Raw genomic sequence first — 12,646 nt, 5'->3', positions numbered from 1 at the left:
GAAGGTAGTCTATGGAATAAAAGAAAATATTTGCAAATCATATTACTTGATAAAGGATTCAGTTCAGTTCAGTTGCTCAGTCGTGTCCGACTCTTTGCGACCCCATGAATCGTAGCACGCCAGGCCTCCCTGTCCATCACCAACTCTCGGAGTTTACCCAAACCCACGTCCATCGAGTCGGTGATGCCATCCAACCATCTCATCCTCTGTCCTCCCCTTCTCCTCCTGCCCCCAATCCTTTCCAGCATCAGGGTCTTTTCCAACGAGTCAGCTCTTCGCATGAGGTGGCCAAAGTATTGGAGTTTCAGCTTCAACATCAGTTCTTCCAATGAACAACCAGGAATGATCTCCTTTAGGATGGACTGGTTGGATCTCCTTGCAGTCCAAGGGACTCTCAAGAGTCTTCTCCAACACCACAGTTCAAAAGCATCAATTCTGCGGCGCTCAGCTTTCTTCACCGTCCAACTCTCACATCCATACAAGACCACTGGGAAAACCATAGCCTTGACTAGACGGACTTTTGTTGGCAAAGTAATGTCTCTGCTTTTCAATATGCTATCTAGGTTGGTCATAACCTTCCTTCCAAGGAGTAAGCGTCTTTTAATTTCATGGCTGAAATCACCATCAGCAGTGATTTTGGAGCCCCAAAAAATAAAGTCTGACACTGTTTCCACTGTTTCCCCATCTATTTCCCATGAAGTGATGGGACCAGATGCCACGATCTTAGTTTTCTGAATGTTGAGCTTTAAGCCAACTTTTTCACTCTCCTCTTTCACTTTCATCAAGAGGCTCTTTAGTTCTTCTTCACTTTCTGCCATAAGAGTGGTGTCATCTGCATATCTGAGGTTATTGATATTTCTCCTGGCAATCTTGATTCCAGCTTGTGCTTCTTCCAGCCCAGCGTTTCTCGTGATGTACTCTGCATGTAAGTTAAATAAGCAGGGTGACAATATACAGCCTTGATGGACTCCTTTTCCTATTTGGAACCAGTCTACTGTTCCATGTCCAGTTCTAACTGTTGCTTCCTGACCTGCATACAGGTTTCTCAAGAGGCAGGTCAAGTGGTCTATCAAATTTGTTCCAAGGTCACCTTTATGCCTGACTCTTACTAGAACATCGGGCACAAATAACATTTAAAGTGGGATCTTCTCAAAGTCCTAGCCCAGGAATGCAAAGTCCTATAGAGGAAAACAGTTTCCTAAGAACAACAGGATGCTTCCCAGGAATGGTCTCTAAGCCAAAACATTTAGAGGAATGAGAATATGTCTACTAAATAATACTGCATAATGTAGGAATACTGATAAATTAACATAGAACACAAAGATCTGTATTATCTTTACCAACTAAGAGCTTTTGAAAACACTGATTCCAATCTGCACGAGGCTTCAAACCACGGGAAGGAGAAGAGCGCCATGGCTGGCTGTCACCTGTAGGTGGCAGTGAAGGCACAGTGTTCATGTCAAAGCAGCCTTCAAGGTCAACCAGTATGGGACAGCAGAAAACACAGGCAATTCAAGTTCTACTACGCTAAATAAACGGTGTTAACTTCTCTGATACACTATGCGTGTTTATCTCGTGAAAACACGTTCACCCTAGGGCCTTTCCTCAACCCACTCTGTCTCGTCTCATTTTTTTTTTGCTTGATATGTCTTTGTGATCATATCTATTTAGAAATATTACACATTCATTTTGGAGGGGCATGGTAGTTTTCTTTCTTACAGAAAAATACACGCATGCTAGTGAAGTCAGAAAGCCTATTTATTGAGGTCTATTGTGTGCTAAGCACGGTGCTAGGTGTTCTGAGACATGTGAAGACAGATGGATCAGGTCCTTGTCAACAAGGACTTGTGTCAACAGACGCAAAATGTGAAGAATAAAGATGAGCGTCCAATCAAGGGGTGAATAACAAAACACTTATGAAAGAGAGAGCCACAGACACTCCAACTCCCACCTCTAAAAACAGGCTCCCACAACCCACAAATCTTTTGGTGGGTTTTACTGCCTAGGCGTGAATCCCTAAATGTCTTATTTCAGTTTGGCCTACTTTCTGAAATTCATACAAATAGAATCGTACAGTATGAATTCCTCTGTGTCTCGCTTTTCTCGCTTCACACCATATACACTGCATTTGTCCATGCTGTTACATGCACCTCTTGTATGATTCATTTTGATTGTGAAAAGCAGAAAACTGTTTATACAACTGATTTATCAACTCTACAGTTGCTGAACATGTGGGCTGTTTCTAGTTTGGAGCAATTAGAAATAATGCTCCTATGAACATTCTTATCTATCATCTCCCGGTACACAGGAACATGCATTCCTACCAAGAAGTGGAATCTGAGTCACAGGCGTATGCATCTTCATCTTAGTACTTAATCTCCAGCTGTCTGCCAAATGTAAGCTCCCACCGGCCGCGCACAAAGAGCTCCCGGGTGCTCTACACCCTCACCAGCACTTCTTGTTCATCTTATTCACTGTGGCCACTTTGGTGTGCTGGTAGTAACATCCTTATGACAGTTCCAACTTTTACTTCCCTGATTACTTATGAGGTTGGGCATACTCACACACGTTTACCAACTATCTGGATACGCCCATTCTTGAGTGCTTCAAAGTCTTTGGCCCATTGGATGGCAGCAATCTCTCTTGCAAAATTAAATTTACAGGCTGACGGAATCCAGCTACAAAACCTTTCCTGGGGAATATCAACTCATTGGTGAGAAACAGGGATAGGAAAGGAAGTTCTATTTCCTCAGAAGATTTTTTTTTTTGCTACAGACTGAATGACTACTTTGACTATTCTCTACTAAGTAGGACCAACCTCAGCAAAACTTACTAAAAGAAAGTACAGCACCATAATAGAGAAAGAGCACAACACAATTTCACACTCTGAGAATCTTGAGTAAATATCCCTGGGTTACACCATCAAAACTACTATTGTGTCCTCAACATACTTTGGTGTTGGCATGATGATTAAACTCTATGACCCATGTAAAGCACTTAGACCTCTGCCTGATGACTCTTTACCTCTGATAATACATATAAGAGTAATGGCAGAGATAATTTTAAAAAAGAATCCCAAGTAACTCTTTTAAAACCAGTAACCTTCAACCTATAGACATGTAGTTACTTTTTAGAATACAATGCTAAAAGCCTCCATCACACACACTAGTACACAAGTTTGGATTTAAGTAATTTGATAACACACCTCTCATTTCTTTACCAGTCTTGACTCTCCACACTAGCTTTTTCTTCTAAACTGCTATTTCACCATATTACTAGACATTTTCCCCTAGAAATTCATCTACCTCTACACACACTACCTCCTTTAACTGTGAGACCAGAATCTGTAGGGGGCAGCCCAGTACATCACAATAACCAGGGTTCTACTCAACCAGTTGTGCCCTGGGGACCCTGAATGACTCTCCAGGCAGTGAGTGAAACGTCACCCCACAAACTCTTGACCTGGGATTTTAGGGGGTCTAGGAGTGCTTTCACTGCCATATAGGAGCCTTCTCCTAAGATCCTCCAAGTGAAAGAATCTTGAATATCTTTAGGCAACTCTACTTTCATTGCCAGTTTAGATCTATTCTAACTAGAATTATCTGTCACTTTGGTTATCCGGATTCAACTTCTTTGCTCTGAGGTAAGTAAATCATCTGATTGTCTGTATGTCTGTAAAACTGTGAAACTGAACAAAAATTGCCAAGGAAAAGGAATTTGGGAAATGCTGAGTTTACAATACTGTTTAGAAAATCAAGTGGAAAGGAGGTTGATACCAGTTTGGCTATAACACTACAGCTGTTAAGTTGTTGGAGTTACAATATCATAGATGTAGACAAACATTATCTCAGTCTTCTTCATCTAGAAACCACTAAGCAACATATCTGGCCCCCTCCAAAAAAAACCAGCAGTGAATTGAGAAGGAAGCTTCAAAAAGAAAAGGGGTAGGACACAAAGGTTCCTAACATCCAAGCAGGAGCCCATCAGGGCCAGGTAAGATCCTCACTCTGGTTTGCTCCCACCTCTTCCTTGTGGGGACTGGCTGTCTACCCGCTGCTCTGCCTTTGGCTGCTGATGGCCACCTGCACTGGGCAAGATAAACACTAACAACGCAGGGCCCTCCTCACAATGCTGGTCTGAGGAACCAGGATAAGCCTCATACCCGCTGAGGAAAAGAGAAATGTGTTAAGAATGAGAAATATAGTCTTATCTGTGGCATAGACAAAATCTCTTGATATAAGAGCATGCTTTTATAATGGGGATTTACTGTGTAAGTCTATTTACTACATCCTTTCCAATAATTGTAAAATTGGCTTAACTAAATTATATTCGCTCTAAAACTGGCCTCCAGGGCTAAAATAAAAATTCACTTGGGGCTTTTAGTACCTAAACCAGAATTCAAAAATGGAGCTGAAATGGATGATTCCATAAGGTGAAGGGAACTCTGTGAAATCGCTCTTTTGCAAGGTGAAAATTTTCTTTCACTCATATCCCAACATGAGGAAATTAAAGCTGCAAGAATGATCCCGGAATGAGACAAGTTCTTCCATCTGAATAAAAAATTCATTAGGTTCAAGTATTAAAGAAGCAAGCTAGACATAAAAGTTTAATTCTTGATCCACTATTTACTCACTTGCTGCCAAATGGTTTGGCGGAATTTTTTTTTTTTAATTGAAATTCTTTTCCAACATAAAATTATTACGAGAAACCTGGAAACAGAGAACAATGCTAAGTGCTGCAGTGTTAGGGGCGGGGAGTGGGGTGAGGGGGTGGTCTTGTCTCTATTGTTCCTTGAGATTGGCAGGTTCCCTTCACATCAGCAAGTCAAAATGTCCTTGGTGCTGACACTGGGCTCAATATTTCATCCATGACTCCCTCAACCCTTGATTTCTTCACCTATGTTTTCAATCATACGTTCAACCAGTATTTACTAAATGGCAGTTAAACACATACATACACAACACATGCAAACCCACAAGAACCTCAACTTAGAGGAAGATAAAAGGCAAGTAAAGACCCAATAATAATACAAATACATGCACTACAGGGGTAAGAAGCCAGTGCTAAAGAACCTTACAGGCACAAATAACCAACCCGCTTCAGGAGTCAGAGAAGATTTCATGGGAAATGCAACATCTAACCTAAAACTTTCAGGATAAACAGCAGCCAGTGACACCAAGAGAGGGGAGTGTGGTGGGAAGGGATGCCACAGGTTGGTGTAACAGGCTGTGAGAGGCCAGGAATAGGAAATCGCATTAGGCTAGGATGGAGAGAAAGTCAGGACCCACCCTCAAGCTGTGTCCCTGGGTGCCTCCCCCCTGAGAGACTGTCCAGTCAGAAAAAGGAATCTCCCTGCACAGACAAGGGTCTTTTCTTAATGAGATCTATGCCTTCCCATACCTGCTGACTTCCGCAGCTACTGCTGCTACTGCTGCTAAGTCGCTTCAGTCGTGTCCGACTCTGTGCGACCCCACAGATGGCAGCCCACCAGGCTCTGCTGTCCCTGGGATTCTCCAGGCAAGAACACTGGAGGGGGTTGCCATTTCCTTCTCCAGTGCATGAAAGGGAAAAGTGAAAGCGAAGTCGTTCAGTTGTGTTTGACTCCCAGCGGCCCCATGCAGCAGGAGAACACTTATCAGCAACAAATTCTGGGAGACCTGTCACAGGCTACATGAAAGCAGGGCAATGAAAGACTGGGTCTACAGATAAGAGGTTCTTATCTCCAGGTAAAATATCAAGCTCCTATCCCACATGTGAAACGTAAGTCTGTGTGTAAAAAACTGATTATCATGTAACTCAGCAATGAGCGCATCACATTCTAGTGAATAAATCAATGTAATCACCTCACAATGGAAAGTCTTTACAGTAGCCAGGGCAGAAAGGGGAGGGTACTGAACTTCGTACCAGAAGAGACTGGGCCTGGGTGTCTGAGTTCTCAGCAAGTCACTGGCCCTCACTGGGCCTTGAATCTCCATCTACCCAAGAAATTGTAGCTCGGGGTTGCTGCTTGTGCTTCTAAAACGCATTCACCAGGCATTATCAAAATCAAAAGTATTTTAATCACCAAAGGAAAGGCTCTAAATAATCTATAAGTCACAGATTTACTACAGTTTTGTTGGAGGAAAAAAAAGAGCATATGCCCATAAGTTGTCTTAAATCAAAAAAAAAAACAAACTGTTAAGTTCAAGTACCTTTTAGAAGCTGACAAATCATGCATAACAAAGTATAAAAATAATTAAAATTTTAGGACAAGCAAATGAAATAATGATTTTTTTAAAGAAAAAGAAAAAAAAGTTAATATAGCTAAGCAAGCAATGAGTGGAGTTGCTCACTTCTCTTTTCTTTGTTTTCACTTCCCTTCTTAGGTTAAAATACTCCTAATATGTAAATTATTCCACTCAAGACTCCCAGAGTCCTTTCTTTTTTTAAATTTATTTATTTTTTTGCTTTATTTATTTTTAATTGAAGGATAATTGCTTTACAGTATTACATTGGTTTCTACGAAACATCAACATGAATCAGACATAGGTTTTTACCCATGTCCCCTCCCACTCGAACATCCCACCCACCCCTCCCCACCCCACCCCTCTAGGTTGTTACCAAGCCCCATTTTGAGTTCCCTGAGTCATACTCTCCATTGGCTATCTATTTTACATATGTTAATGTATGTTTCCATGTTACTTTCTCCATACCTCCCACCCTGTCCTTCTCCCCAAACCCCCCAGCAGTGTCCATAAGTCTAATCTCAATGTCTGTGTCTCCAGGGCTGCTTCCCAGAGTCCTTTCTTAGCAATTCATAGGGATGTTTTTGCCAAAGGAATTACTTCTAGTCTTCCATGTGAGAGACAAGGGATATGAAACACTGGGGAATTAAAAAATAAAGCAAACCAAAGTAGGGAAAGGTATGTGCAAAACTGAACCAAGTAACTGAGGGTGTCCAAATTTCTACCACTTAGAAATATTTTAGTAGCAAAAAGGAGATGTTCGATGATTTTAGAAACTTGTAGTAAAGGGTTCCCACTAAGTGCAAGATTAGCACTTGGACTTCCCTGGTTTAGAGTCCTCACAGTCCTACCAGATGGGTATTACCTCTATTTTAGCTCTACAGAAACTAAGTAGGAACAGAGGTTCATAGTGTTTAAGTAACTAGACAAAGTCACACAGCTTAGAAAGTGAATAAATTATACTGTGAATTCTATTCTTGTCAATATCAAATCCCATTCTCTTTCAACAGATGATGCAGGCTTTAAGCACCACAGTAAACAAAGTGAAGACATTTTTCTGTGATTCTCTTAAATACATGCCATCATTTCAAAGGGAGCTTATGTTAAGCATGACCTCATAAACAAATCATTTGTGAAAGAGAGAAACCACATCCAGGGCAAAGTCGTAAGTTGAAAAAGCCTTATTTCAGCGAGCACTTCCTGAAAGAGACAAAGCAGCAATTGCAGCTGAGCGAGTACCACGTCCTATACTGAGTATTATATTTGAAACAACTTTTTAAAGCAACGGAAGAGCCTAAAACAAAAGAAATATAGCGTTTCTTAAATACACAGTTTCTAGAAAGAGCTATTTTAATACAAGCAACTCAAAGATATCTCTTTTACAGAACTGTGTTTACTGAAAAATGTTCCTCTCAAACACAGCCTTTTGATGGTCAGGAGGTAAGTAGCATTTAATCAGTTTTATCACAGATTATCAGAAGTAATGTTGTACTTATTTGTTAAATCTCAAGGTTTTTGTTTTATTTTAATAATATGTTGCCGAAATTATGTTGGTGAAGGACCTTCAAATGGGTTATACTGTCATCTTCCTATGTTATTACTATGATTTTCATTTATTTTCAGTATTTTTTACATTAATAGTAAACGTAGTTTTTTTCAACTTACAGAGAATGTTGATATAATAAATTGCAAGTATCTTCAGGAGTCTTTATCACTTGGTTTTCAATTACACTGTTTCAAAGAATGTACTTATAGGCTTTTAAGAAAACACTAGAGCTATTGATGGAATCGAAAGCTTTTAAAATGCTGACTTACAAGCTAATCATTTTTCAATATTTATCCAAAAATGTATGTGTGTGTATGGAGTACAACTGAATGGTAATGCCTTTAAAACACATGCATCACACAGATTTTAGTCAACTTCAAGCAAATGAGCACAACTGTTCATGACAGAAAGTCAGCTTGAGCCCATTGAGGAGAAAAAGATTCATTCAGAAGAGGTTTGTAAGTAAGGAATTTCTGGGACAAAAATCAGGGATGAGGATGGGTGGATGGAGTTCTGACACAAGAGAAAAGAAGGATACAAAATGTCATTACAATGTTATATTACAATTTCTACTGTGGAAAAATTCAATAAAGTTAAAAATAAGAGCCAAGTCTCTAAAATGATTTTTGCTATATGATACTAGAGATTTAACTTCTCTATGTAGTATTTTTCTCATTTTATAGAAAGTAATATTCCAGTCACCCCAATATGTGGAAATTTTAATTAACACAGGCTTTTAAATATATAGAATTCTACTTCAAAAATCATATTTAACTTAAATATTCGGCAAACTCGGAAAGGTAGGAAGGAGGGAGGGAGGAAGAAAACAAAGTCCTATCTTGTCTTTGTCCACAGCAACTGCTCTAATTAATTTTAAATTACTGCCCACAATGTCACTGAGCAGATGGCCAACCTCCCCCACAGTTTTCACGAAAGAGCCTCAGGGTTGAAAGAGAGGAAGCCCACTCTGCAAAGTGACATTTTTGAAGGAAACTTTCTTACACCTCCTTATTTCAAGGGGGATGCCACAAGGTTCCATCTCTTTGCAGCAAGTCTATTTTTAAAATCACTGCTGCTGATGTTATATCGTGGGTGATGGAAGTATCACACAGGGGGGTGGGGTGGGGGTCAATGATATTTACAATCTCAACTAAACTCCTTTCCAGTAGAAATGGGCATTGGCGGTGGGGTGAGGGGTAGAAATTATACAGTTCCTGCAAACACATAAAGTCACTGAGTGACTTCTTGTTAATAACTACTTGTCTCTGATACTCCTTTTCTTAAAAATTAAAATTGACAAACAATATTTACCCTTCTGTTATCTAGGTAGAGTGAGGAGGTGAGAGTTACTATACTAGAAACAGCTTATTCTCAAGGTGGTGTGCTCTGTGCCCCCCTGGAGCCGTAAAATCTCCTTCTGGGACACCGGTAAACACCATCTGGAGGATTCAGCATTAGGCAGTCCCAACTGCACGTTAAAAACTAGCCTGTCTATTGTTTTTAAGAGTCAAGCTCTTAATCTGTACACCATGGCACAAGAAGTGCTGTTTCTAACCTACGATAGCTTAGAACATGATGCTGTGAAGAACTGTTTGCCACTTCAAAAAAAAAAGTAGATTTAATGGCCAATTAAGCAAGGTTTCATTGACAAACTAGAGAGTAGCTACTGTGGGTCACCTTGCCAAAGGTTCCTTCCTGCACTCACCCATCAATCCAGCAAACTGAGCATCTACTATGTACTCATCAGGCAGTGTAGACAACACAGCAGTAAGGAGGAAAACCTCCAGCTCTCAAATGAGAATTACTGTGAACATTCGGTGGTCAACCAGCTATATGGTTTCTTTACTTTCTAATACATAATTTATAATTAATATTTTATATTTAATCAGTAATAATCCATTATATTTTAAAATTATATTTAATGAGTAAAAATCAGACATTACTGAGTTACCAAATATTTAAACAGAATAAAGATGATAAAAAGTGACAAACTTAAGAGTCAAAATTCAGAATGGCCTTTCCCCAAGTAGTCCCAAACAAAGGATACCTAATACAGGAACAACTGCTACCCAATCCCATACTACAGGGAGACAGAAAATGAATACACTGGCCAGTGCATTGTGACACACCAGACCATCTTAATGGGCTAGTACATATTAGCACTAATAACCAGGGAGTGTATTTCTCAACAAATACTAAGACACATACATTGACTCTACGACATAAAATACTCTCAAAATCCACTGACATGCCAAGCTGAGTGTAAGAATGTTAAGCATTTATTTTTCAACTAAGGGTTTCATTCCTATTTCTATTTTACAGTTTCTAAGTGTCATGCCCACCAACGAACTATAAGATGACCACCTCTCACAGTCAAGCTCAACCTGGCCTTCCTATCGACCCACATCCAGACCCACATCCAGATGAATACAAGATCGCAGCCCTTGTCTTCTACAGCTGCATCTTCATCATTGGATTATTTGTTAATGTCACTGCCTTATGGGTTTTCAGCTGTACCACCAAGAAGAGAACCACTGTGACCATCTATATGATGAACGTGGCACTACTGGACTTGATATTTATAATGAGCTTACCCTTTCGGATGTTTTATTATGCAAAAGGTGAATGGCCTTTTGGAGAATACTTTTGCCAGATTCTTGGGGCTCTCACAGTGTTTTACCCAAGTATTGCTCTGTGGCTTCTTGCTTTTATTAGTGCTGACAGATACATGGCCATCGTACAGCCCAAATATGCCAAGGAACTTAAAAACACGTGCAAGGCCGTGATGGCGTGTGTGGGCGTCTGGATAATGACCCTGACCACCACCATCCCTCTCCTGCTGCTCTATGAAGACCCAGACACAGCTTCCTCCACCCCCGCCACCTGCCTCAAGATTTCTGACATCATTTACTTAAAAGCTATTAACGCACTGAACTTCACTCGATTGGTATTTTTTTTCTTGATTCCTCTGTTCATCATGATTGGGTGCTACTTGGTCATTATCCATAGTCTCCTTCACGGTAAGACCTCTAAGCTGAAGCCAAAGGTCAAGGAGAAGTCGATCCGGATCATCATCACGCTGATGGTGCAGGTGCTGGTCTGCTTCATGCCCTTCCACATTTGCTTTGCTTTCCTTATGCTGGGAGGGGACGAGAACAGCTACAATCCCTGGGGAGCCTTCACTACCTTCCTCATGAACCTCAGCACTTGTCTGGACGTGATTCTCTACTACATCGTTTCGAAACAATTTCAGGCTCGAGTCATTAGCGTCATGCTCTACCGTAATTACCTTCGGAGCGTGCGCAGAAAGAGCTTCCGCTCAGGTAGCTTACGGTCACTAAGCAACGTAAACAGTGAAATGTTATGAATCATCACTGTTTGCCTTCAAGCTCTTTAAATACACTTTACTATCTATCTTAGGGTCAGTGGATATTCTCTAGGATATCACCAAGTCCCTCCTCTCCTGAAAAAAAAAATAAAATGAACTTTAAAAACCCTTCCTCTTTTGCGGGATCTTATTATTGTGGTAGCATAATTAAATACACTGAAGCATTCTAATTCATTATTTTTATTTTAAAACCTTACATAAAACACTTGCATGAATAATTGGGAGAAAAGCATCCAATTCGTGTTTCAGATTCAAGCCTTATCTAAATACATCATTGACTGTTTGGATTTAATCCTACGTGCAAGTGAGAATTACCTGATCTCAAATAATTGAGCTACTGTTTGAAATAATCTGAATTATTTTCCAACTAGATGCAGCTCCCTTTGGTTTGATTTACACACAGAAATGTTAGTCTAAGTCCAGTTCTTTGTGTTCTACACATAAAACTTCTGGGATTCCTATACAAACAACTATATTCAACTCATCACTGTTACTACTGTTGAGCAAAATCTGCAGAAGCAAACACCCAAGGGTGTGATAAAGGTAATCACCATCAGCCCTCCCCTCCACTGAATTCATTTTCCTTTGGAAACAGACTACAGCCACTCAATAAACACTTGCTGAGAGCCTGGTATGCGCCAGACTCTACTTTAGACTAGTGGGGAAAACTGAACCTGAGATCCTGTTTCTGCCCAATAATCTAAGTTCATTCCCATGACATGAGGTTTCTGCTATATGGTGAAATATGTTGTTCAGTTGCTAAGTCGCGTTCTACTCTTTGTGACTCCATGGACTGCAACACACAAAGCTCCTCTGTCCTCCATTATCTCCTGGAGTTTGCTCAAATTCATGTCTGTTGAGTCAGTGATGCTATTCTAACCATCTCATCCTCAGCTGCCCCCTTTTCCTTTTGCCCTCAATCTTTCCTAGCATCAGGGTCTTTTCCAGTGAGTGGGCTCTTCATATCAGGTGGCCAAAGTATTGGAGCTTCAGCATCAGTCCTTCTGATGAGTATTCAAGGTTGATTTCCTTTAGGATTAACTGTTTTACTAGTCAGAGACTTTGGATTCATATTCAAGCCTTATCATTTAATTCCTCCTAACGAAGTAACGAAGTGACTTCTCCATTTAAAAGGGAAAGGAAGTCAACTACAATCTGTAAACATATTATTTTAAATATTATGAAAGCACACAAATGAGTCAACAGTAACTTCCTCTTTGCTGAACAGCCTGCATGACTCTTAGCATGATCATCTCCTAATGGGACTAAGAATCAAATAAATGCATTGGCTATAAATATAGTCCTACAACATGGGCAAATAAATATTCTTAAAGAAAAAAAAAGAGAGAAACACAAAGGAACCCAATCATACAATTGCATTTTCATACTAGAAGATCTCTTAGATAGTCTTCCAGTCTAGTCCTTCTACTTTAAATATAAAGAAAATGAGGTCCACAGAGGTTATGTGACTTGCTCAGCTAAAGCACC

General features: G+C 40.1%; 2 protein-coding genes and 1 long non-coding RNA gene across 11 annotated transcripts in view; 1 reads left to right on the top strand and 2 right to left on the bottom strand.

Annotated features, from left to right (window-relative positions):
• UBAC2 (UBA domain containing 2) overlaps positions 1-12,646 on the bottom strand; it is a 165,464-nt gene that overhangs the window by 116,140 nt on the left and 36,678 nt on the right. The window lies entirely within an intron of this gene.
• Positions 1,741-3,346, bottom strand: LOC145529159 (uncharacterized). Its single transcript, XR_014070978.1, has 2 exons — positions 3,206-3,346; positions 1,741-2,692 (listed from the first exon to the last, which is right to left on the bottom strand). It is a non-coding gene; the product is annotated as an uncharacterized LOC145529159 (long non-coding RNA).
• GPR18 (G protein-coupled receptor 18) lies at positions 3,426-11,266 on the top strand. Of its 7 annotated transcripts, XM_081548947.1 has the most exons (6): positions 3,426-3,643; positions 3,852-3,993; positions 7,235-7,389; positions 7,610-7,664; positions 8,134-8,224; positions 10,093-11,266. In XM_081548947.1, the coding sequence occupies exon 6, from the start codon at positions 10,127-10,129 to the stop codon at positions 11,135-11,137; it is 1,011 nt and encodes a 336-aa protein (XP_081405073.1). In that variant the 5' UTR covers positions 3,426-3,643; positions 3,852-3,993; positions 7,235-7,389; positions 7,610-7,664; positions 8,134-8,224; positions 10,093-10,126; the 3' UTR covers positions 11,138-11,266. The 7 variants fall into 7 exon arrangements, 1 of the variants encoding a protein (XP_081405073.1); XR_014070965.1 differs by lacking the exon at positions 3,852-3,993; XR_014070968.1 differs by lacking the exon at positions 8,134-8,224 and having other exon boundaries at positions 3,866-3,993.

The sequence above is a fragment of the Giraffa tippelskirchi genome, chromosome 12 (genome assembly GCF_054371585.1).
Source record: "Giraffa tippelskirchi isolate mGirTip1 chromosome 12, T2T-mGirTip1v1.2.pri, whole genome shotgun sequence".
NCBI lineage: Eukaryota > Metazoa > Chordata > Mammalia > Artiodactyla > Giraffidae > Giraffa > Giraffa tippelskirchi.
This window is presented reverse-complemented; position numbering and strand designations above follow the sequence as displayed.